This window comes from Simochromis diagramma, unplaced genomic scaffold (assembly GCF_900408965.1).
Source record: "Simochromis diagramma unplaced genomic scaffold, fSimDia1.1 OVJJ01000050.1, whole genome shotgun sequence".
NCBI classification, from domain to species: Eukaryota; Metazoa; Chordata; class Actinopteri; order Cichliformes; family Cichlidae; genus Simochromis; species Simochromis diagramma.
This window is the reverse complement of record NW_024387188.1, coordinates 356,799-384,472: the sequence shown is the minus strand read 5'-3', so window position 1 is coordinate 384,472 and position 27,674 is coordinate 356,799. Positions and strand designations below refer to the sequence as shown.

Below are 27,674 nucleotides of genomic sequence, written 5' to 3'. Positions count from 1 at the left end.
GTCACCCCCCTGAGCTAGCTGCATTCTGACAGTATTGTCCCTTGTGCAGAGTTGCACGTCTGTGAGATTGAAGACTCCCCTGAGTGGCTTTTGGTGGACTAGACTATTACTTGAGGTTCAGTAGCCTATTCTCTATAATGGTTTTCATTAACTGAAATCAGACATTTATCTGACCAAACACTCAGTCACACTAGCAGAAGCATGAAAGCACTTTAACTTTATTTACTGTAAAGAACAGCGATTCCCGGACAAAAGGATGGAGACAGCTTGTCAGCAGCCCCACACAAACCCTGTGTAATAGAAAGGTGAAAGGTTAAAATAAAAGAGCTTATGCCTAACAGCTTTGCTTCACAAGTAATTAGAGATGAGCGTCCTTTACCACAGCAACCCATTTTTTTTTCCTTTCTTCTCTTTTTACATCAGTGAGTTCCATCCTTCACCAAACCAACTTCACGTCACAAAAAGAAGCGCATTAGCCCTATTAGCAAGTTAGGTGTCATCATCTACTGGCTTACCATAGTAACTGGTCTCCAGTTTGCATAAATTATACAATAAATTTACTGATGGCATGTGCGATCTATGCAACTTGGCATCTTACTGAAAGAAAAGCATCCTTTGTGTGATGTCAGGTCACTGGTGAAGTGAAAATAAAACTTATCTTTGATGCTTTACTCAGTGTCCTGCTAATTCCACTGGGTTCACAAAACATTTGTGTGTCATCACGTTGTTCCGAGATGTGTGTCGGGACTCTCATTTTAGCAAACGGAGTGGTTATCCCAGTGGAAGATGGTGTTCACTCGACTGAATGTGAACAGGTCTTTAGTGTTGCTGTAGTCAAAGCCTTTTTCCACGTTTGAGCTCTGAGAGATGAACAAAACAGGCGCGCAGACAATAAAACAAAGAAAAACAAAGCACTTTACGGGCTAAGAGAGAGCGCGCACAATATCCTTTTAGTGTTAATGAGTAACTTCATTTATCATTGCACAAGCATGAAAACAACCTTTTGTGTCTATGTCGTGGGCAGGGTGGTGGTCTAATTTTCTCAGGCGTGCGGTTGTAGCTAAATTTAAAGGTTGTAGTTTTACACATAACGCCGTTCCCGTGCAGTTGAAGGCACCTACAGGGCAGTCAGAACTGGACTCCAGCCAGACAGCAACAACTTTCAAAGTCTGTGGACAACAGCACAGCTGCCTTTGTCAAAAACACAAGCTAGTGTTCATCAAATGTTCATCATCAAAACTCTTGTGCTGTGCAGATTTTGCTTCATTTTTAATTCTCTGCTGTCACTTCAGTTGCAGTTACTCTTTGTAACACTGATGCCTCCCTCCCCTCTAAAAGCTGTCTGGCAGTTTTTGGCAGTTTACTCATAGTGAAAGGCTCTCGAGGGTTACGTAACGTAATGTGTGTAATGTAATGTGTGTAATGTAATGTCTGGCTCATGTGCCTTCTGGCCAATGTGCAGCATTAAATCAAGTTTTACAGGTAACCTCCAGTGTGTGTACATCTACCAACATTTTTTTGTGTGTAATAGAAAACTGTAATTTCATAAATCCTGACCATTAAAATGTATGGGAACGACACTGCATCTGTTAATTTAGACGCTAATTTGGACAATTCATTAATAGCAGGCAGCACATGTTAAATAACCATATAAATGAGGTACAACATTAAATATAGACTATTTATCATGACATATATTAAAATCGTCAGCATACACTTTAAGCCAGATGTTGTGCCCTTGCTGTTTTGTCTGATTTGTGTGTAATCTACAGTGGCTATAAATGTTGTGAAATATAATAAATTTTAGGTGACTGTGCTTTGACTTGAATGTGTGCAATATGTTTGTTCCCTGTAGGATGTCTTCAGGCTGTAACTGAATTTTCCCCTAATCAACCACAAACAAAAAGGACCCGCATGCACAGCACAGACAATCACACAAAGGGTTAAACAACAATAGTCGTCAAATGAGCCTCTAAAGGAGCATCAGGTGAGTCCAGCGTGTTGAAAGCGTGCACCTTTGAGGCTCGGATGTCACCAAGAAGGGCCTTTTAACTCCAAGACAAAATACACGGTCCTTTTAATCCTCATTTCCATTTGCTATATCCCATACAGTAAGCACATGAATGACAGAGGGCAACACAGAGTCCAGTCACTGAGCATATAGAGACCACTTCCTAACGAAAACACAAAGTCCACAAAGTTCCCGGAGCTGTCTTTGTAGAGGAAGTCTTTGATCTCTCAATGCGTAGAGACATGCAGTGAAATTGCTGGAGAGAGAACACAGTGTGTACGACTCTGCTTGCAGACAGCTGCTTATTCACAGTTAGGTTTGAAAAGTGCACACAAGGTACGGATCGTGTTAATAGCTCGATGAGTATTATCTCTACTGTACATCTTTATAATACCATAACACGTAGTGTTACAGAGCTCAATGTAAGACAGCAGTACTTATCAAATGTAAAAATAAATGACATGACATATCAATATTCACAAAAACTATCGGAATTAATTTCACAATATCTACAAATTCACAACTTAGTAGTACTATTCTGAGCAATTATTCTGCGCAATTAGAATTGTTGCCATTTAGTTGAATCATTTGTTTAGTTTGCCTATTTTATCTACAGCTTTCTACGCATCAGGAGTTTTGCATAAATGCTGTTGAGGTTACGTCGTATAAAACATAGAATATTTAATGCTGTACTGAATAGCATAAATATATTAATATAGTAATATAGTCTTAATATACTCTATCTCATATGGATGACATGTTTCTGCTGAAGTTAACTCTGGCCCTGTGAGAAAAGGATTTACCACGTGACTAACACAATCATAGCAGAGCCTAAATGGCAACAGTACAGTGGAGTCCTGCTCATCGAAATCATCCCAGGAATGTTCAAATCAATCAATCAATCAAAACGAAATAAAACAATTACCACAGGTGTACATGCAGACTCTTCAAAACACAGTTTTTTCTTACAATTTCTACTTTTAAAAACTGCTCAGATTCTTATTTCTGCACTATGACATGTGTTGGCTGCTATGGTCTTTCCAAGCAGACTGGATGATGATGATTACGCTGTAGTTTAGCGGCAGAGTGAAGTGGTCGTGGTCTTATAGCTCCGGAAGTGTTTTACCCTTGTTTGCTAGTCACAAACACACAACATATGTGGATTTAATTTTTTTTTATAATTGACGAGGTGTAGAGAAGTATGTTATTCTGTAAATATTTACCTTGATCAGTACAGTCAGTACAGCTTGACAGTCACACTAATTTCATGTTGTGAATGGGGTTAGACATGAGTTTATGAATGCTGTAGTACACATGAAATCACAAAGCAAATTGATCTTTGGTTATCACATTATACCAGATCCTGACATGACAAGGGCCTTCGGGCATATCAGGGATATTTTTAAGTAAAGTGACTGTTTCTGCTTAGAAGTACGTACCTACAGTACATTTATCCCACTACCCAGAAGAGTCATACACAAACATTAATGCTGTTTAGCAGCAGCCAGCAGGGTTTATAAACCCTCAGTGGATGTATATAATGGATCATTTTGTTTGAGACTAAATTCTAAAAAAAAAAAAAAAGAAATAAAGAAGAGGAAACAGGGTGTTTTCCTTGAAAAGTGTATAAATCAATGAAATATATTGGATTAAAAAAAGCTATACTGATGTGTGGGTGTTCAGAAATATTTAGAGGTAATACGTATCATTAAGACACAGCGACATGCTTCACCCTGTTTGTTATTATACATTTAATTTGCCCGATTTCAGTGCAGAGGTTAGTATCACGCCTTATTTTGCCATTATAGCCACTGTGTTTCTAATGTCTGTATAAGGTTTACAAAGGAATGCACATGCTGTTGCAATTTAGCTGCATGTGGAAGAGAGAGATAGGGTCTAGCTTTGTGTGTATGTCCACATACATATGGCTTGAAATTAGACGCACTGATTTATTGTAATGGCTAAAAGAGTCAGTGCTCTACAAATAGCCACTGATTACATTTTATAATAATAAAAATGTAAATATCTCATTTGTTCTTCATTTGATTATATATCAGTTTTAAAAAAATATAATAATACATCTTGTGTTAAATTGTACACATAATATATAATAGATATATATTTGATAAGAATAGCTTGTTTTCATCACGTTATATCAATGTCGGTTAAATTCACAACTTGTTCGATGTACTTAACTTAATTCTTTCAATCATGGAACAAAATTTTCTATTGTATTGTTGTTGTCCTGTATCTTCATGTATGAACTGGCTTAACATTATTTAAGATGACTGCACAGCCAGTTCAGTGTGTGCGAACTGTGCGTGTGTGACCAAATAAGGGTAAAAACACTCCCAAAACTCTGTACCAGCTGTAAAGCATAAACATTGCATTAGTATGCACAAATAGTTGGAATTATGCGTGTTTATACAGATGCTGGGTTATGAGAGGTTATGAGTAACTGGGATGAAGTACAACACATTGATACCAAGCCCTATTTCCTTAGTGACAAACACCAATATTTGAGGCCAAAGACGAAAAAACGTGTACAGACTTCATCATGCATTAAGCTATGACTGAACACTCTACGTGGTTTGTATTAACAAACCTTTACAGGTGCCACAACACGGTTCACTCACTGTCCTAAGCTTACCACTGAAAATGGTAAGCTTAATGTATGAAAGAGTATCGAGTACAGTGGTTGTCAGAGCAGGTATTTAACATGATGAAAAACAGTTTGCTTAGCATAAAAAGCAACAGAAATGGCTTTAGAGTTACACCTGCATAAATGCTTAGCACACATAACACAGAGTGTCACAGGAATACAGACACCGCTAAACAAATCAGAGACAAATTCAATGCACGAGCGATCATCGCTCCATCGTTAGTGGCTCTTTGGCGCGATCAGAACAATTTGTTGTTGTTTTATTATTATGAATTTTGCAATGCAACTGTCGCCAGCGATGGCAGTGTCTCCGAAATGTGTTCAGAAATGCTGCATGACTGTGACTCAACTTTTACTACAAAACACAGTATATGGAGACAATCAAATCAACACCGATCGACTTTACACGATAAAGTATAAAAGGGCAAAAAATACAGCACGAATCAAAACGCTTGTGCATGAGTGTGGCTACGGTGACCGATGGAAACAAAATAAGGGTGAAAAACAAAAACAATAAAAAAAAGGTTTCAAGGTGCCTGCTCACAGTTTACTTAAAGGGCGAGTGTCTGCTATGATTTAATGTGTGAAACGTGTCACGTTATTTGCATTTGAATGGCGAAAAAAAAAAAAGTGTGAATTCGACTTCAGTCTGAGGTAATGGCGGTAGTTTGTAATGACTGCTCAGCTCACAGAGATGTCAAAACATAAATGGCACACGGACTATGATATATCCTTTAATATCTTTGCTTCAGCTTTTCACTAGTGCTGAAAGGTCTGTTAGCCTTCGGCACTCATGGGAAACATTTACACTTTATACCCATCTCCACCGGCGGGGTGCGTGATGCACAGCCCATACTGCACTACACTGCAGAGCATGGATGCCAGTTTGTAAATGTTTGTATGTAATGTAAACACACGGACCGTTGTCTATATGTGTGGAAATGCAAGTGTAAGCATGTCAAAGCCTTTTTTGCTTCGTGATGTGTGTATTTACCAAGGCACGTAGCTTCTCTGTTGTAGGACATAGCCAATTAAACCTCAAAGAGCCACTGAACTAGAAAATGTACAGGCAGCCCAATGAGACGCGAAAGCAGTTGCAGATAATACTGTATTGGGACTGTTGAACTTCACCGCAAGCTGAAGGTCAGACACTGACGATTATTAACGATGTTCCTATGGACCTACACAGGCTGCCCCCAGCTAACAGAATAGCAGTAAAGCGACCAGCAAATGGCTCTCTTGGTGTCTTCTGATGCATGTGTTCGTGTGCATGTCTGCATGCATATCTCAACTCAATGCACGTGACAGAGTCTTATTATTGGTAATGAGCTACAACGAGAACGTTGAACGCATGCTTGCCCTGACTTATCATAAGAAAAGCGCAAACATGTCCAAATTTGGTGGAAAATGCAATTTGACTACTCTACAAAACAGCAAGCCGTCAAAGGTACAGCAAAGATCACCGGGTTACTCACAACAGAGAACAGGGCCAGAGCTAAGTGTGGAGGGGACGAAACTAAAAAGAAATGCTGCACAAACACAGACTGACGTGACAATGTGCTTCCTCCACGGTCCACTACTCTATGTGAATCTACTGTATGGTCAAATTTGCCTTCCATCTATACGGACGTGCAAAATATCAGATGCCTAAGAAAAAACAGACACACAAAACATGCGCGCACACACGTACACACGCACAAAAAAAGATGTAATGGACTTGGCACACCGAAACCAAACCCAATCAAGCCGAGCATTTGGTCAGACTCAGTTTAGGTTGTTTGCCTTCATGATAGCGGGCTTTCTGTTGACATATGTGGCCCAGTAACCCAAGTTGAAGATGAAGAACAAAACTGGGAAAATGATGCGTGATATCTTGTCCACTTTGCTGACGCGGTTGTAGGATTTCTTGGCCTCTATGTAGGGGTCAGGCATATAGGGATGCTTCGCCGATGCTCCCGCGCTCTTGGAAATGGTCGTTAAACCTTGATCTTTAGCTACGTTGATGGCGTAGGTGGTTCCGACAATGTTGAAGGTGTTGTTCGCCTTTTTGGACAAAGTCGCAGATTCTCTTCTCTGAAAAGGAAGAAGGAAGTAAAGCAAAGGTCGTTAGGAAGGGGGGGGGCACCAGACTCAACCATACTTCCATTTGAACTCATAAAGAGGAAATAGAAGCAACACCACGAGACACGACACACACAAGAACAAAACAAAAGCCTAACCATATCTTTAATCCTGGCCATGTTAGCCTGAAACGGTTCCTGAAAAGAAAAGTAGAAAAGAAAAAAAGTTTACCAATTATATTAAAATTACCCAACTTACATACTGTATTCATCAGTATCTAGCTGGAACTACTTTTGAACATACTGTCAAATCAAATCTGCATCATACAAATCTGGATTGCAGAACGTAAAGGACCAAGATCGAAAAAAAGAAAATCATGATGAAATTAAGAGTATGGGAATAGGAACAGTTCTGATTTGCATCATTGCAGAACCAGGCTGGACTGGCGTCTGATACTGCTAGCAGTAGCAGTAGCAGCACAGAGCAGGATTAGAAGGAAAAGCAAAATAACAGCGCCTGAAAACATGTCTGACAAACTGTATCAATGAGAGCAGCCAGACCTCTGCAGGCAAACAGATTGCGATACAACAAACACGACAAAGGCTCTGTGTGATAAAGCTGGCTGGAGAGACTGCCGTCTTAGTTCTACTAGAGGGAAATCATTAGACTGTCTTTCATATTGAAGTCGCACAGGGAGCCAGAATTTTATTTGCTAAATTGGTACTGGCTCAAATAGCTAAACTTGCATCACTAGAGGATCCTGTCAGCCTAGCGAAGAACAGTACAGCGCACACAGTAGATGTGGGAGAGCAAGTAGGACACTAAGATTGATTACCAGGCAGAGTTTTAGTTTCCTGTGTGGCATCCAGTGTGCGAGTCTGTACTGTGGTAATTTCCTTCACACCATTCATCCCCACTGTGGCCACTTTAAGAAACTAATTCAGTGTCTTGTAACAGATTTTCACTTTCACAGCTCCCCCTTTTCACTTTTGCTTTGAGCCCAGTTTTAATTTTTGCTCCACTTTTTTTTTTTTAGCTTCATTTAATTTTCCTTCCTTTTTGCTTCTCTCCATCTTTTTAATTAGCATAACTAATGTCCCCTCTACCCCAAAGTGCTTCACGGTGAATCTCTTACAGCGCACAGCTCATCACCAAATATTTTGTTTGGTCTTTATGCTCAGTGTTCACATATACTCACGAATGGAGGCACAGCAATGGTTTTACACGTGACAAGACATGTGCCGTGGCTACGTTCAGTGTCTCGAGTGCGTGTAAATCTCACAGGGAGTCCTTTTTAATGTCTGCCAGTAGGTTTTGCTTGTTTTTTGTTTTTTTTGACTTTGTACTGGAGGCAGCAGGATTGAGGAGGAAATATATTTACTGTCATAAGTGTGTTTCCTTGAGTGAGCAGGGCAACAGGATGAGTATGATCCTTCAACCTTGAGGAGAGCTAACAAACTTGCAGGCAGTTGATTGCTTTAAACATAGGAATGGTGAACCGGTGCTTGAAGCACCTGCTATCTTAAGTCAATTTGAACAGAAAAAGAAAGAAAGACAGAAGAGTCACACTCTTGCTCCCAGATAACCAGGTACCTTTCAATGATATTGATTCTAACACAGAACGAGCTGCTCTATTGGAGGTTTCTGTCAGCAGGAAAGGCAAATTACTACAATATCACGCATCAGGGATACATCAATTGTAGTAACAATATAGCTCAATATGGCTACCCGTCACGCATCTTTAAAGAGCAGAAATTCAATCATAAAATTTGTGAAACTGGATCGACTGCAAAATGGATGGAACACAGCAGATAGCCATCAGTCACTGCCAGTGGTGAGTGTCATGTCCGACAGTAGAATGACTTGGCTGATGAATATGTGTATCCGAAGTGGCAAACACCAGTCCTGAGAAATGAAGCCAAACCACAACTTGATTTCCTCTAATGGCCACTTGAGACTGGCTCCAAACGCAAGTCCACACAGACTCCTGTGTTTTCACAGCCTGCTACAAAAATCAGTTTTGGCCTCGATAGTTAACAGACACTCAATTTTAGCCTCGATAGCTAATGACCGCTATACCTTTTGCCACTGTACCTGTCAGGCGCTATTGTTTTAGCTTTGATTGCTAGCAGACAGTATATTTTTAGAGTTGATACCTAACAGATGCTATATTTTTGTCCTCAACAGCTAACAGATGCTAACAGATGCTACCATTCTGGCCACTATAGTATCTTCACGGAAATTGTATAAGAGGCCTACGGTATGTATGTTTGGAGAGGGAGCTTCAAATTAATAAGTATGTAGCCGCTTTGAATGACAGGTGGGTGCTAACAAAGGATTCTGTAGTTGCTAACCGCCTGTTTGCCTTCCCCTGAGTTAACTTGAATGGCTAACTTGAGAAAACTCTCAAATGTTCCTGCGGTGCTGCCTTTAAGAGCATTTTTAATCAACAGAAATACTATGTTTAGAGTTCTCCACCAGTCTGGAGAAGAAAGCCTGAATGAAAGTGGTTATTAGCCTGTATTTAGAAAACATAAATTGCAATTTTATGGTCGCTAAATTAGAGGTCAGTTTATGTCTGTTTATAGTGAAACTTTCAGTGAGTACTAAAAGTGTTTGGCCATCTCAATTTAACTTGCTGTACATTATGAAGGCTGTGTACCAAACTTCTAAAACCAATTTTCATACAGATCAGCGAATGTTCTGCACTTACACCTCTAAGCTCTAATAATACCATCCCAAACTGTTCAGTCTTTTAGACTATGGATGCTATCTGCACAGTAATGTAGCAAATTTTCTGTTCTTTTTTGCTGTTCCATTGTCCTTGTAGGTAATAATTTATATGGTCTAATTATTGGGGGAACAGTGTGTAGCACTGGGCTGTATGCATGTTTTTATGAACCTTACGTAACAGAGCACATAATTCACTAGCAGCCACAGATTCCTGTGTACTATTCAAAGTCATTTCAATAGCTGCAGGCAAAAATACTCCATGAATACAATGCATCTATTGACCTTGTCTTTGTAACTTCTGAAAATTGTTGCATCAGAATTTCTTGATGAGTGTGTTTAAGTGTCCTGGGGGTAATTGTGCCTTGCTGTGTCCTGCTGTTTGGAGCTCAGTGTGTGCATGTGTGCGTGTAACTAAACCTTGTGACAGTCTGTCCCTCTCTAAGACTGGAGCTGAAGTGTTGGCGTAATAAATAGCCCCAAGTATGTGAGCATGTGGGTATGTGAGTGTGCAGACTGTCTATAGGGAGCCACGATGTCCCTGTTTGTGTTCCTGTGGACACGTTTTGACGTGAGCATTTAAGTGTGTATTTAGGTAGAGGCACTTGCACTATCAAAATTTGGAGGAACTTGCTAGTTGCATGGGTGGCCTCTCTTAATAATTATGTCATTTAGTTATGATATTATATATAAACATGAAATAGACCTTTCTGATTTCACTTAAGGATGTGTTAATGTACACTATATGGAAAAAAAGGATTCTAGCATTTGAATTCAGGTGTTTTCTGTCCGTTTGCCACAGATCTATGAAATCAAACACCTAGCCATGCGGTCTGCCTTTACAAACATTTGTTAAAGAATGAGTCACTCTAAAGAGTTCACTGATTTCAAGTGTGGCACTGTAATAGGGTGCCATGATGGCAACAAGTCAGTTCGTAAAAGTTGCAAGCTATTCCACAAACAGCTGTGAGAATCTTGAGAACTGGATGAACTCGGGCAACATAAATTTACAGAGTGGGGCTGCCATGTGCTGAGGTGCATAGGGTGTGAAAGCCACCAACAGTCTGCTAACTCTGGCATTAACATCAGCACAAAAATGGTGCACCAGGAGCTTCATGACATGGGTTTCTTTAGGAGAGCAGTTCCTGTAGGGTCTAGTGTGTAGGCGGCCTATTACATTTGTTAATATAGCATCGCACGGAAAAAGCCAACAACAAAGGGTCAGCAATTTAGTGGTATTTCATGCTTGCTACATCAAAAAACTTGTACAAAAGAATGCTTCCAAGTATCCTCCTTGCAGTGAGGAACACAGCTTAACACCCAAGTATCTCTATCATTATTGGGACTGAAAAAGTACAAAAGTGCACCCCTGGCCTCCAGAAATGTCAACTCACCTTTGTTCTTTCCACCTGAGTGCATCAAAACTTCCAGAATACATTCTACTGACATGCAAGTGCTTGTGCTAATAAGAGATAATGAATTATTCTGGTAAAATGTTGATGAAGTTATTATGTACTGCAGGTGCGTAGACACACACATGCGCACACACACGCACACACGAAACTGCGATCACCCCTTGGCCGCAGCAGAGCAACCCACAGCCAGTGCTTCTGCCTCTGCTGATAAAACAGCACATGATATCCAACATAGCAGTGTCCAATCATGTGTCACAGGGTGCCGAGAATATGCAGGCTTTTCCAACCAAACTCCCCACCGGCTAATTTCTGTAATAACCTCACCTTCAACCGGAGAGGGGAGAGCTAATTAGGCAGATTGCCTGTCACAGAAAATGGTCGAATAAAAGCAAAGGAAAACTACATCGATGCTCCATAACCAGTAAAGTAAATTAGTGCGCACACACTCATCTGTGGATCATATCTGAGACCTAAAAAAAGAAAGCAGCCTAAGGGTGATGAAGTCATCACTTGGTTCCGGTAGGAGTGGTGGCTGAAACCCTAGCTCTGATGGCTGTGGGGCTAGATTTTTAAAAAAGACTTACTAGCTAAAACTTCTCTCCTGAAGAAGAGGTTTTGCTTATGTAGCTCGTGCTCATTAACAGTCATTTTTCTAAATTTGCTAAAAAAAAAAAAAAAAAGGGAAATATATGCAGTGCCTGATTGCTTTGGATTCCAGTAGCTCGTTCTAGCAGGCAGTGTGTTGGTAGTGCCACGTCTCCCTCTGTGACCCCATTCTATTTTATCTATCATGACAACTGCATGCTCAGCACAGTCCCTGAGAACCCAGTCCAGGCTGTTGCCATTAAGACGAGCCATCAAAGAGGAGGGGCGGGAAAAAAAAGAAAAAGAAAAGAGAAAAAAACCTCCTCTCTGCAGCAGTGTAACGCAGCAAATTATCCCCACCAACTGAAAAGTTCTGTGGCAGCAATATGCATTTCTGCCAATCGCTCCGAGGACCAAATGTCAAACTATAAAAAAAGCGGGAAAAGGCTGTACTGATTGTGTCAAACAGTTTGTACAATGGTAGCAGAAAATAGATTCGTGGCACTGTCTGTCACAGAAGAAATAACTTTCCCTTTATGTTGTGTCTGTGGCTGTGTTTTTATGCGCTCACAGCAATACAGTAATAGCACTGCCACTATTTACCACTGGCACAGCTTCATAATGTTTCTTATATGATTCTTATATGTTTTTCCAAGCACCCCAGAAGGCTGTCCTTTTAATATAGCTTTGCTTATAAGCCACAGTTAATACTCCTTTTCTCAGTTTGAAATGGACTGTGTTATACATATATCAGGTAAACTCATTTTAGCTGCACAATTACTAACTTATATTAGTCTTTTTATGCTGGTGTGCTTTGTTTTTATTGTTCTAATGTTCAGTTCTATGTACCAGGTCTATTCCTTATTAAGCTTAAGCTACTTCTTCATGCAGCCCCCCCTTTTTTAGATGAACTCACTCTGATCATAGACTGTATATAAAAGATGGGTGTAGCCACCAAGACCCTGTTTTGTTTTTTTGTTTTTTTGACAAAAACAGGAAAAGTCTGACTGATCACCCCAAAGCATACCCAGCCTTTTGCTCCTTTTTGAGTCTAATGAGGACAGAAAGCTGTAAAAAGAATATCATGCTCATTCAGTAAGACTTGGCTGGGGACTGCAGAAAAGTGTTTAGTGAAGTCAAAGTTTAAGTGAGCAGTAGGGTCATTTCCCCAAAGAGAGACTTCTTCTTGCATCCAGAGAAGTTGCCTCCTGCTGGCCACAAGAAAGAATCCAAACCTGAGCCACTTTAGCACTTTGGTTTCACTTTTCAGACCTGGAAGCTACGTCAGTGTTTTATATGCAGTCTATAGTTCTAACTGGCTGACATGCAAAATGCTCCTCCAAGAATCTCTCCATGGTTCCAATGTCAGTGACTCACTATGTATGTTAAGAGAAATAAAGGTGATGTTCAGTACATGCTAAAGTCTTTTGCTTTTGACTTTCTAGGAGCATTTTTACATATGTCTATCTAAGGCTTTTGTAAAAGAGCTAAATAACATGAGAATCTTATATCATAACAGTAAATGAACACAGCCTGATTTTAAACTGGTATTTAGTGCCTGGTGAGATTGATGTTAAAAGAAAAGAAGACTATTTTGATATTTAATGTAAGTTTTTAATCTGACTTAGTTTCTTTCATTTCACTACGTCTGTGTGCCTACAATTGTTTTTGATTTAATGCTATCATTCACAAACACATGAAAAGTCCACCAGAGAGGCTCACCCTGGGCAGGATTAACTTTTAAGGGAACAGCAGAGTATTTTATGTGGGAGTAGGTAATAGATAATAGGTATGGATTTGTAAATAATTGGATATAATTATTATATTATTATATAATATTATACTACTGTATATATTTTTAAATAACTGAGCAGATTTTGATAATGCTTTAAACATACGACAAATAACTTAAAAAAAAGGCAGATGTAAAAGTGAGGTCAGAGGTCAAATGTGACATGACATTTAGATGCAAACTATAGTGTTAATATTTAGAACCTCCATATACTGGCAGCATTTCCTAAATCTTCCAATACAAACAAAGGCTGTGGAATTTTAAGCACATAAAGGACATTTTATGAAGGTCTGGCCTTATTTTATCACCATTATTATTATTTCAATTATTATCAATCAGTTATTATCACTTTGACCTTCAAATCATTGAGTTAAAGAAGAGGTCAGAGGTCAAATGTGACATGATATTTTAAATCTTTCTATATGTTGACAGCAAACACAACCCTTGCCATACGTTTTAAGTTATAAGGCTTTTTGTCACTCTTCGACCAATAAATCACGAGGGTGACCATGAAGACCGTGGTGGATCTAAGACACTTTTTAATGGCTCGTGCTCTACACTACAAAAAAGTTTGATCAGAATTCATTGAAAACTTTTCAAGCTGTCATGATTACAGACAGAATGATCTTTCCAGTAAGGTAATCATACAGATCATATTGCATTTAAAGGCTGAAGCTGTCATGAGAAACATGTGGCTTGATTTAGGTGTTTTTTTTTCTTTTTGAACAACAACTTCTTTGGATACATATCTGGTTGTTCCCTCAATATAAACCATTAAATAGGCTCAGGCACGGAGATCTTTTTATTTTATTTTTTTTGTTTGGCTATTAATAATGTACAAGATGTGATTTATCTTCAACATCACGTGATTCATTTTAAACAATATACTATATAGATGTAAATGCACCATCTTTTCTGAGGAGAATAAGGCTGCATTGACTTTAGGATGAGAGTTGAACATATGCTGCCATCATAAATCAGGGCCAGCGTCTCTGGGAGTTTACCTCTGTTTTTGCTCTCACTGTTCCGCCCCACTGTCTCTGTTCCATTTGGCAATGAATAAATAAAAGGTCTCTTTACAGGCTTTACAAAGTACTCCATGCTGCATTAAGGATACTTTCTATGTGTTTCCAAACTGCAATTTCCCCTCATCACTCCTCCAGAATCAAGTGACATTTTTAGCAACTTCTTTTTTTTGGATTAATTTTGAATTTATTAAGCAAAGAAAAGTTGCGTGAGCCTTTCCCCTGAACTAGCTGCCTTTCATTCTGTTTTTGTCCTTACATATTGGTGATAGTTAATGTTGGTGCGCTGCGATGAATCGAAAGAGCAGGCGTCACACATCCATCTTTTTTTTTTTTGATTACATGAAACTGTTGCAAATGAGAATCACTCACCCTTATTTCCATGCCCTCTTTTTTCCCATCCCATGCCCAGCTGCGCTTGGTGAAGTAGTTGACTGTGGCAAACTCAATCAAGGCAGAGAAGACAAAGGCATAGCACACAGCCATGAACCAGTCCATGGCGGTGGCATAGGCCACTTTAGGAAGGGAGTTTCTAGCACTGATGCTCAAGGTAGTCATGGTTAGGACAGTGGTGACACCTGAGGAGAGAATAAAAGATCAGCAGATATTTCATTATTTCTGAAATTAAACATTTGCGGTAATTCAATTCAATTTTATTTATATAGCGCCAATCACAACAACAGTCGCCTCAAGGTGCTATATATTAAGCGTAAGCAAGTGCCATGTAGTTCCTGTGCATTCAAGAGAAGGAAATTTTCTACCAATGTCTTCAGTCACTGGGAAATTCTCTTCAAAAATTGGATAAATAACAATGTGGCAGTGAACTGTCCCTTTAAAAGAAAGTTACTTACAACTCAGTCATGGTTTGTTTGGGTTTTGCTATCCTGGCACTAAACTCTCACTTTATACTGACCAACATCTCTTTAGAGATTTAAGAGAAAAGAAAGCTGCACTGCAACATAACAATAGTCTGGACTATGGCTAGAAAAAGAAATGTTAATGTGTACTGTCTCTTTAAACCTAATATTTGATTTGATTTTGATTTTTATTGATTAGCATTCAAATATCTCAGTGAAAACAGAACAAAGATCTACCACAAAGCAAGAAAGCATGAGACAAGGCTAATCAAAAGGTATTGGCTGAAGCATTTGCTTATTACGCCAACCCTTTTCACAAAATATCTTGCATGCAGCTCCTGTACACAGGGCTCGAAGCAAATAATAAAACAAAGCAAAAACCAACCAACCAAACAAACAAACAAACAAACAAACAAACAAGAAAAAAAAAACTTTCCACCTTAGATAAGTAACTACATCAAAGCAAAAGAATCAAGAGGTTTTTTTTTTGTTTGTTTGTTTGTTTGTTTTTTTTGCTCTTTTCATTCTTGATTTATATATTTTTCTAATACTCTATTTTTAAACATATTTTTAAACAAGGAAAATGAACTACACCTTTTTAAATCACTGTCATAACTATTCCACAGGTTAGCTCCTCTAATAGAAACACATCTCTGCTTTATATTTGTCCTCATCTTGTTTTTTTTAAAGAAATCTGTTCCCCTTAAGTCATATTGACTCTCTCTGACTTTGAACAGCTTCTGAGTACCGGGGCAAAGCAAGTTATTTTGTGCTTTATACATTATCTGTGCCATTTTATATTCAACTAAATCATAAAATTTCAGGGTATTCATTTTTTTTTTTCATTTCATTTATTTTGTTCATTTTCAGGCACAACAAATACCTATATTGAACATAAAATGCACAAAACAAAAAACAAAAATTGCCTGAAAAAGGAGTGGGACGAAGAAAACTTATTAAATCCCACCCCTATACTCACTCATCAACAAAAAAAAACAATAAACTTCCCGCAGCTATGCCCATCATTGCATACAGACCCATCAACAGCCCCGGGCACATACAAGCATCTAAACGGCAGCTCGCAAACAACAATTAGAGCCTTCATAACTGAATACAGAATATATAAATTATAAATTGCATTACCACAGGTAACAGGCAGTAATAACTACAAGTAACAAACACACATACATATACATACATATACGGTATATCTACACACACATGTACATATATACGCACACTTTTTTTTTTTTTTTTTTGGAATCCATACCAGCAATGGTAAGAGAACAGACATTACAGAGCGCACTAAAAACCATCATTGAGTATACTGTGACCAGACCAACTGTTTGTAGAGAAATTTAAATCTATGAATATTTTTGCATTGTTTCAATTGTAAACTCAGACTGTTCCAGATTTTCACACCACATACAGACACACAAAAACCTTTACGGGTTGTTCGAGTTCTGGGTAATTTGAATTCTCCAAAGCCTCTCACATTATAAACCTTTTCTCGAATTTCAAATCTAGTTTGTAAATTTGCCGGTAAAAGTTTAGTAAAAATTATGGATGTATTGTAATTAACCAGATCCTGGAATTTAAGTAACTTTGCCTGAAGAAAGAATTTGTGAGTATGATCTAGATAACCAGCCTTGTGAATAATACGCAGTGCTCGTTTCTGTACTGTGACTAATGGATTAGTTGTATTTTTATATGTATTTCCCCACACTTCCACACAATATGTAAGATATGGAAGAACCAGGGTACAGTACAGAGTACTGTACCCTGTACCCAGATTAATAAACAAAATGTTAGTTGGTTCTATATAGTTTGATTGATTTATAATTCTTATAGCTCTTTTTTGTAACTTGAAAATAGGAAGAGTGTTCGTTTTATATGCATTACCCCATATCTCCAGACAGTAAGTCATATATGGAAGCAACAGAGTACAATAAAGTGTGTATAATGATTTTTTGTTCAGGACATGCTTTGTTTTATAGAGAATAGCAATGGTTTTTGACATTTTTGTTTTCACATGGTTTATATGAGACTTCCAACTCAGCTTATCATCAATTATCACTCCAAGAAATCTATTTTCGTACACTCTTTCAATTTCAATTCCATTAACCCTTATTTTAGATACATTTTTCATTTGTCTAGTGCCAAAAATAATCAATTTTGTTTTCTTTATATTTAATGATAACTTATTTACATCAAACCAGTTTTTTTTAATATATTTAACTCCTTTTCCGCTGTAGTCAGAAGCTGTTCTAGGTTTTTACCTGAGCAGTACAGAGTGGTATCATCAGCAAACAATACACATTTTAACAGTTTGGAAATGCTACATATGTCATTTATATATAATATAAATAATTTAGGGCCCAGCACAGAGCCCTGAGGAACACCACAAGTTACCTTCAACTGCTTAGATTTTACATTATTGAATTCGACATATTGATATCTTTCATCCAGGTAACTTTTCATCCACTTGTATGCTATCCCTCTTATGCCATATCTCTCTAGTTTATTCATTAATATAGAATGATCAATTGTATCAAACGCCTTTTTTAAGTCTATAAAAACACCAACAGTATATTCCTTATTATCTATAGCATTAGATATCCCTTCAACAAGTTCCATCACTGCCATCGAAGTGGACCTTTTCACTCTAAAGCCATATTGGTTATCACTTAGGAGATTATGCTTCTCAATATATTTATCAAGTCTATTAACAAATAACTTTTCTAAAATTTTTGAGAACTGTGGGAGTAGTGATATTGGCCTATAATTGGTAAACTGACATCTCTCTCCGTTTTTATGGATTGGAATAACTTTTGCTATTTTCATTTGTGAGGGAAACACACCAGTTTGAAAGGACAGATTACAAATGTATGCGGAAGGTTGCACTATATATTCTATAATACTTTTAACTAATATCATGTCAATACCAAAACAGTCAGTGGACTTTTTATTTTTAAATGTCTTCACAATGTTAATTATTTCTCTATGAGTTACAGCACCAATAAACATGGAGGACACATTCTGAGTACGGTAATATGTTTATTTAGGTCGTTATTATTTCTTGACTCTGGAATTTCTTTTGCTAAATTAAAGCCAACATTTACAAAAAAATCATTAAATTCATTTGCAATGTCTTTAGTTTTATCAAGCACAATATCTTCATCATTTTTAAAATAATCTGGATAATTCTTATTTTTTGAGCCCTTTTTGATTATACTGTTTAATATCCTCCATGTTTCTTGTGTGTTTCTTGTGTGTTACTTCTAGTAATACATTGTGAAAGCGTCTAATTCGTATCAAAGAATATACAGCTTCAAAATACAGTAAAAAAAACCCAAAACTGCACATTGTCTAATTATTGGAGCAAAGTAGAAGTAACACACAAGTGAATATAGATTCACTTTCCTGGGTTTGGTATTAGGTGTAAGTTATAAACTAAAAATGATGGTGTAGTTCCCTGCATTGCAGAGCTTTACATAATCTACTTTATGAAATCAAAAAGTCTAGCCTCATACAGATGACATAACTCAGTGGTGCATAAACATTCAAAGTACACTGGGTCAGTCTTGCAAGTTCAAACAATGAGAATGTAGAATCTCTGTAATGACCCACTACGGAGGATTTTTCAGGCTATGTTCTTCTGTTCAAACCAGTCTGATGAATGTATTTTCTTACTAGACTTATCTACAGTACAACGAATGAAAATATTGAAAGTTTCCTTTAGCTTATACACAAACAAAGAGACATGCTATGGACCTGCATACATAAAGCACAACCTGTCTAAGCTGCAGGATTGCGTGCAAAGGTAAATCGCTAAATGACACCACTTTTGAAAAATGAGCAGCAGATCTACATCTGCTAAAATTAATTAAGGCAAAAACGATGTCTTAAAACTTTCTAAATTTCGCAGATCATTTCACAACCTGGCCTTTACAGTCAGGGCGAATGGAAATGAAAGGCGGCTCGGACAATGTTCGCCCATCGAAGCGCATCGCTTTATCTGTTCCAACCTTTCTCATCTGATAAAAGACGGATACAAAGGAGGCTTAAAAAGGCTGCAACAAAAGAGTGATACATGGCTATTCATGGGCTGATTGATTTGCAGGTAATGCATTTCTAATCTTGACTTTGTTCCACCATTTACATAAAATTAGAATATTCATCTGTACAAAAAGCAGTCCTTATTACAACAGCAATTAACTGGTGTCAGAGACGAGGACATCCGGTGCTTGCGGTAACAGTGAATAATGCTCTTATATAAAATGCAGGTATAAATCAAAAGGTATCGAGTCTTAACTAGAAATATAACTTGGAAGGTGACTGAGGATGCAAAAACAAAAAAGATAAATTAGATTACGCAGGTAATGACAGCCACATGCTCTCATAAACCAAGGGACTGTAAGCATGATGACGAGAAAACTAAAACCAACACAGCTTGAAACTGTCCACTGAGAAAACGGCACTGATTAAAATTACTATCATAATGTGAAGGAAATTGTCCCCTAAAAATTCAACCTCTTATGGGGCTGAAGTGATTCTTAGACGACTGTGTAAGAAAAATATAATAGTGGGTGTATTTGTGCAGAAGTGAAGGAGATGTGGTTATTCAGACTGCACAAAGGGAGCTGGAACAGTGTTTATCTTCTCAGCAACGCTTTGCCTTGCATACATTTTTAAAATCTTTTGCGCAACGTATGCTTCTGCATGTACCTGTCTAAATGCAAAAATGCTAACCGTGTTTAGAATTACATAAGACTACTCATATTGATTATGCAGCGCAATAACAACAACAACTGCAGGAGAAGGAAAATTACATTCCTTATTTGAGTACCTTTGAGTTGATCACATCTGACGCAATGTTCTTAGCATGAATCGAGTTGGATGGACAAATTGAATCTATTATTATTCATGGCTTAAAGGGAGAAAACACAGTCAATTGTCGCGATGGCAACTGGGAAATGTCTCTATATTAAAGAGGAATTGTTATGAGCAATAAAGGAAAAATGTGACATGTAAATGCTTTAAATCTTGTTTTATGTTCTCTGTATTAACAGTGAACAGTTTCCTAAGAATAAGTAGTGAGGATGTTAGTGTCTGCAGCAGAATAAAGTCAGAACTGATAAAATAAATTATTTTCAGTGCTCCTGTGCACCTGAATGTACTAAGCTAACTAAAGCTAAAAAAAGAGAACTTTTCATGCTCAAACCTTTTCAAACCGTTTACTTGTTTGTCAAGTCCTTAGACAGTGCATTTCTGTTACCTCATCATTTAATAGCCCTCTGATTAACTAGCTTCTTCAATGAATCATTTAATGCATTTATTTGAGCTGGATTTAAAACACAAGATAGCACTCACCGAATACTGTGCGCGCCGGAACGGATTCTCTGTTTAGCCAGAAGGAGACCTGAGACAGTATGACAGTCATGATGCACGGAAGGTAGGTTTGAATCACAAAATAGCCAATTTTCCTTTTCAAATGGAAATATGTTGTCATCACTACATATTCGCCTGAGGGGAAAAGAGACAAACAGAAAAAGATGGAGAGACACAAACAGGGTCATGATTATTAATATACTTGTTCCTCGCTCAGAGCAACACAAGGAAAAATATTTGAAAATTGATGCATTAATGTTTGAACATTAACGTGCATGTGACAAGACGTGAGCAGTATTGAGACAGAAAATGCTTAGATGCTTGAAATATTCCAAAGATGTTGATGCACACTTCCAAACCTTAAGCTACAGACTGTATATAAAAAATGGACATAGCCACTGTGTCAACACCCATTGGCTAGTTTGGCCTTAATGCCTCAAGCTGAGAATGCTAGGTCCTAATGAGCTGAAGGACTGCATTCTCAAAGGTTTCTATACAATATGATTTGATTTTGGAACAACAGGAGTCGCCACCTGCTGGCTGATAGTAAGAATGTAAGTTTAAGTAACTCGCATTGGCTCAGATGAGAAGCTATGTCCATCTTTTACTTCCAGCAAGAGTTTTTAACCGTAAGAGACAAAAAAGTATAATAATAACTAAATAATAAAGACTGTAAACAAACAGACTGGCAGATGACATCACATTGATGTCATTAATAAGACATATACAAAGTGTCACATTCTTTTAAGTGCACATTTACATGTTCCTTGGGATGTTTTTTGCTGTTCATATAAATATGTCAATTATACTAGCAAATGGATAAACTCACATCTTCTCCAACTGCCAGCTCTCAGTGCCATGTTTGCAATCTGTGTTACGAAGATAGGACGAAAAACAGATTCCCATCCCTGAGGTGTTTTTTTGGTTTTGTTTTTTTCTGAAGAGAATCAAACCAGAGCTGAACGGGCTCAAATCCTCCCATCCCCCTAGATCACTATAGTCCATTAGGTTTAAAGTCTAAGGAAATGAGCTTTTCCAACCGCCATAAGCTGAAGCGGTTTATGAAAGAAATCGCACTGACTCTATCATGAATCTTTGGTACTTGTCAGACTTCTGTTGGTCTTCTTCCATCGCTGCAATTCTCCTGACTTACATTCAACCCACCAAACAGCACAAACAATAAAGATACTCTCAAGGAACGCATCCTCTGTAGAGTTAAACAGGTGCAGTTATTTAAAGGAGACACACACATACACACACACACACACTTTTATTTCTTGGAAAACAGGAGTGCCATCTAACAAAGTGGATTCTTGGTGCTTTAGTCTCCAAAGACAACTGAAGTCTGACAGATATCAGCAACTCTGTGGCTCACCTCTTGAAAGTTTCACAAGCAAACAGCTTGAATGCAAAGGTTAAATCTCTCAAAACTGAGAGCAGCGTGGCTCGCTGGTAAGCTGTTTTACTCTTGTGATTTCCAAATGCCCCACTAAAGCAACTTTTTATTTTTAGCTTTACCATTACAAGCTCTTTGGTACTTTATCTAGTCCTATTACACCATTAACTAAAGCTGCTGATTGATGTTAGCGGTACATGATAGTGACTGATAAGTATAATAAAAATGCAGCACATTCTTGAAGGTGTTTGAACTCAAATGATCTATTACCAGTGAGATGCTGCTGCTGTAAATATTTTCAGCATATGTGAGTACCCTGCCCTCACCGTGCTATTTCATCCCTTTATATTAAATTGCTAACATAAGCTTTAAGCCCTCCAATGGGGAAATAACAAAAAAATTGATTTTTGTGTGACAGATAAAAAGGATTCTGCAACAGTTTTGAAGATAAGATTTTAAGATCAAATGAATATGCAATCAAAAGAAAGGGCTAGACGATGGTTATTATAGTTGACTCTTGGCTGAACCCCAAAGGAAAGTGAAAAAAACCAAAAAAACCTTTCACCTCTGGCAAACGTCTTCATATTATCTTGGTAAATATGCTGAATAGTTTCAGTCATCATTTTCTCGATGGAGCCAAACAATGCAAGATGAATTTAAAACGACAGAAACTGTTGAGAAACTGCAGACTGTTTATTATTTTGGAAGACAAATTACACAAGAGCCACTATATCTCAGTGGCATAGATTATATGCAGTTTATCTTTCAAAAGTGAGAATTCGATCACTTTTGAGTACTCAAAATCAACTTTTTGCTGTTTCCAGACAAACTCTGATTTACCTTACAGTGTATTGTATGCTGCTGTCTGTACCCAGAATGGCATACCTGTGCTGGAACTGATGGTTTCTTTGCCAATAACATGTCCCAGTAAGTCATATTGGTTCAGCCTGGAGCCGTCCTCTGCCACAGCGACAGACCTCTCGTCACCCTGGGTCCACAGGTAGATCACCTCATTATTTGTGTAAGCATCTGAGCAAACAGAAGACAGCCCCCAGAAAACAGACAGCATAGGTGAGAGCTCAAAATATGGGTGCAATATTTTCTATTTTTCTCCTACCTCTGCACATTGTAGGATTATCAGCATTTGCTTTGGCAAAAAGTTAACTGCTGACTTCAGGATCTAAAAGACATTTTTCCTAAATTCCAGTAAGTCATTCATGATAATACGCAGCATCCATCCAGTATTGATCGGGCTGATAAACCTGCGGCCGATAACGATATCAGGTTTCACAAAAAAAATTCCTTTTACTGTGTTCACCACCCTGAGATTTAATCCTCACGCGTCAGGGGATCACTGACTTTTCCTCCAGTGCCACTTTTTTAACTAAATGTATCCAAAATGAATGCTCTACCTATCAGCATCATTTTATGTTGAGAGATATAAGCATTGCTGCTAACACATCAAACTATATCTAATGCTGTGTCTGAAACAGTAAATAGCCTATGCTTGTGTATGGATGGTTACATGCCCCGCACTATGAGCATACTGAAAGTAATTTAAGCACATTAACTGTCGCTGTGGCGATGCCTAAAGGGTGCAGCCCAAAGAGGGAGAAGATCTTTATTAATAAAAATTTTCTCTTAACTGCTTTTGTTATATTACCAAACATCATACTGCAGTGTAGTTTTAGCCTTTGTTTTGTTTTTCTTCTTTTTTTATAGTTCAGGAAAAGGTTCCTAACACCTGCAGAGAACCATCCCCACTGTTTCAGATGTCTGATCTTATATAAAACACTTTGTTTTGACCATCTGGACTGACTTACAACTTCCAAACTTCAGAGGACAGGCGTGTGCATCCATCGGGAAATCCTCCAGGTGCATGGGGCACTCGGCATGAATGGTCAACCTGTGGGGGCAGAGGGAAAGAAAATGCATCACTGTTCAGTCTGCAGGATGGTTGAACAGGTCATTATAAACAAATGATGATGCATAATGATGTCAAATATTTCTGCAGAAACATAATTTGGAGCATTTTCATAGAGATATGTGAGACATGTTGGGAAGGTCTTATGCAAATTGCTTTATCGTGCATCAAAATTGGCTTTCCCACAAATCCAAATGTAGACCAAATAATGCTTTAATCTCTGAGTTTATTTCAAAACCAGGGATTTGTGTACGTGTGAATAAAAACTGAAGGAGAACAGATTATATCCTCTCTCTCTCTCCTCCTTTGCATCACCACCCTGTCAGTGGTAATTAGAAGGCAGACATGGACTAAATCTCCAGAGAGCACCCAAATTTGTTTCAGTTGGTCAAATGGCCAGGCCACAAAAGGCACTCTGCAAGTAAACAGAGAAATTGTGCACGTTATCTCACTCATACATGTTTAATCAACATCGGGGCTACATTTGCCGAGTTCAAACAACACAGCAACTCATTAAATGCCATCCTTTGGTGCACTAACTCACAAATAAACTCCCCAAACTGGGTTATTTAAACTCAATTATACCATATTTACCCTGTACATCCATTGAAAACTGGGTTTTTACTGGGTAGATTCTTTTGGTCTCACTGTTTAATGTTGCAGAAAGTCCCACAAGTTTATTTGTAGCCACAGCCTTAAAATTTGTAACATCGCGGGCTGCCTCCACAGACAAACTTTCTGTTTCCAATTAGCTCATTGTGTTGTATTTACAACAATGCCAAGCCTGTTTTTTGCCTCTAACTCGCTTCTGTGCTCTCTGTTGCTGCCTCATTACTGATAAGTGGCTCACTATCTACACAAGCTAATGCTTTACAACATAAATGTGAGAATCTTTTGCATCACACGGCACTTAAAACCAACATTCACGCGCTGTACTTATACTCTGACAGAAACAAAGGCTACAAGAAGACAGAATGGTTTTGATTAAAGACAAAAAGGCAAGCTGTCTTCATACAGAGCTTACAACTATATCATCAGCCTTGCAAAGAAGCGCTTGGGCATAGAGGTACCTTACACAGCATGTGTCAGCAATTTATGGTACTCACAATGACAATGCAGACATGCTGGTGTTTTTTGGGGAGGTGAAGTCTGATAAACTTTGGCAACGTTTACAGAACCATAAAACACCAATGAACACACATTGAAACCTCTAAAAAAAGGTTCCTTTTTCTGTCAGCCACTTCTCCTTAGCCACCCTTAGTAACCTAGTAAATGGTATTTTTTATATTCTAGAGGTGTTTACATTTCAGACTCAGGATTGTAATCAGGTGAAATGCACCACATGTTCCAATATATGATAGAGAGAAAAAAATTAACGAAAATAATAAAATTGCAAAAATAAAATTAGTACTAGTAGTTTCTTGGTAGGGTTGTCTAACATTACAGTGTGATTGCATCTAAAAATTAAGTTAAATGTATTTTGCTTAATGTTTCTTTGCTGCCTTCAAGCCGCTGAATGGAATTCTTGTCTGAACCGACATTTCTGCCTTTCTTCTCTTAACCCTTCCTCTTGCCTTACAATTTGTTCTGGCATTTTCTCTAAAATAATATATTCCACTTTAATGTATTTAAATAGACCTAGCTTATTATACTTTCAAAGCCTTATTAAACCTCTCATGCCTAATTTTAGTTTTAGCATATATATATTAAAATATATGTATATATTTAAAATCATATGATAATTAAATATATACAGAAAGAATTGGCCACACTTATACGTGCAACCGGACTAAAAAAATAAAATGTATATATATTATAAAAAAGTATTATTTCACCCATCACTTATGCTCTGTTTCATAACCCGAGATTTATCAAATCAAACAAAAACACTTAACTGATTGACAGTGACTGATTACTCAAATTTAATTTAACGGTATTACTCCTTCCAGTAGTATTAGTTTATTAAAGTACTGCTGATGACGGGTGACAGGAATGGCAGCAGTGTTCATAAACCAAAGCACTGGGCAATTTGAAATTGGATCTGATGACTGGTGCAAGTTAAGTGATCGTTATTACAAAGTAAATATTGATGTTCAAAGTGAATGACAATCGACTGAATAGCTGTTAAAACATGTTACTGAAATATTAGTATAATTTGAGTAGAAAGCTTCATTTGGAAAGCATCGCTTTGATCTGCCCCCACAGAAATTCTTAATTTCTTGAAGGGCTTGAAACATTTGCAGGCATATGCAAGAACAGCCAGACTAGAACAATAATAAAGGAAGACAAAGCAAAGAATTAATGAGGCGACTGCTACCACTGTGCTCTTTTGAACAATGTGAGACATGATGGGTACCACCCAACTATTTTCTAATCCAGGACTGTGGGGGCAGCAGTCTAAGCAGAACCCCACTACCTCCTCCACTTCTTGTGTATGTGTGCATATGTGTGTTTCGGATATCAGAAAGCTTCCAAACCACCAGGGAGTAAAAATTTCCCAAGTGTGTCCCAGAACCTCATCGGAATCTTCTCCCTCCTGAACTCCCTTCTTAGAGTGAACCCAGACATCCTTCAGGGAAAGCTCATTGTGTCGGTCCTTTTGTTTTGCTCGCTACTGACTGGTTGTGGCCATAAGGGAGGGTCTGAACAGTTGCTGCCCAGAAAATCAACAGCTATGCCTTGTGGCTGTTTTCACCACAACAGACCTCTATAGCTGCACTGATCCACTGATCAACCTGCTGCTTCAAGGTAGAGTGATCAGTCCACCCTCTTCCAGCAGAGAACCATGTCTTCAGACTTTTAATCCTCATACTGCTTAGCTGCTTTGCAGTGTATTCACTGTGTACAATAACACAACACTTGCCTTCACAGATACCAGTTTTTCTATTTGTTTGATGCCTGTCTTTATTTGTTCATGTGGATCACACCCACTGCCATCACTGAAGTCTTTCTTTAGTTAAATACAATTCTTTCGTTAAAGTAAAAATGTATTTCACTCTGGAAAAGGGGGGGAGACACAGGAGTCATGCTACTAGCAAGCTATAGATCATATAAAACAATCTATTTATTTAGTTTTTTATATGCTAAATATACCAAATGTTTAAAGACAAGACAAAAACTTGTGTCTTAGCAGCATTGCTTTTGTATTGTGTTGCTTTTATAGTCACATAGCAGCGTGTTAAGTGAAGCATTACTTCTCAGCTTTGGCCGTGTTGAAAGGGCTTTCTGGCATTGTAAATCCCCAAGTACGGCTGTACAGTTGTATTTGTTTTTGGTGGTCTCTAAGCTGTTAAGTCCACTTAGTAAATGATACATTCGCATACAATAAATTCTTGAAACAGCTTTTAATGACAAATATAAACCTGCATAAACCTCTCTCTCTTTAAAAAGTACACCTGAGTCTTCTCACAAATTAATATTAGTGAGGGACAGAGAAATGCCGAAGAAGAAGCAAGGAGGTTGAGTTAAAATGAGGTGAACTGTAAATGAGTGACAAATGCTTTCACAAAAAAATAACCGCAGCAGCGCTGGCAGACAATACCAGCTCTCTAAATTCAGAAATAATGACGCAATCCTGCAGAGCCGAGGCCTTCATAGCATTTGTCAGTTCAGATCCTGTAGACGTGCTGATTAAATGGATTTAAGCAGTTGTTTAGTGAGGAATGTCAATCAAAGCGGGGCGCTATGGTGACGCACTGTGCACTAAACTTCCCGTGAGACAGATTTATATTCTAAAGCCTAATACCTGTGCAGTATGTGGAAATTTAAGGTATCAGTCTCTCCTTGGGAGTGTTTTCCAGTACCTCTAATAACACAGCAATATTT

At 38.0% G+C, this 27,674-nt stretch overlaps 1 protein-coding gene across 2 annotated transcripts in view; it reads right to left on the bottom strand.

Moving 5' to 3' along the window:
• Window positions 1-401: 401 nt before the first annotated feature.
• The window catches only part of gabra3 (gamma-aminobutyric acid type A receptor subunit alpha3), a 118,670-nt gene continuing 91,397 nt past the window's right edge, over window positions 402-27,674 (bottom strand). The window contains exons 6-11 of one of the 2 annotated variants that reach the window (XM_040049826.1): window positions 23,749-23,831; window positions 22,811-22,954; window positions 20,512-20,664; window positions 14,654-14,859; window positions 6,893-6,931; window positions 402-6,746 (exon numbers count right to left, since the gene is read on the bottom strand). In XM_040049826.1, coding sequence (XP_039905760.1) covers window positions 6,438-6,746; window positions 6,893-6,931; window positions 14,654-14,859; window positions 20,512-20,664; window positions 22,811-22,954; window positions 23,749-23,831 — 934 coding nt within the window. In that variant the 3' untranslated portion in view covers window positions 402-6,437. The remainder of the gene's footprint in view (window positions 6,747-6,892; window positions 6,932-14,653; window positions 14,860-20,511; window positions 20,665-22,810; window positions 22,955-23,748; window positions 23,832-27,674) is intronic. The other variant, XM_040049827.1, reaches the window with a different exon arrangement.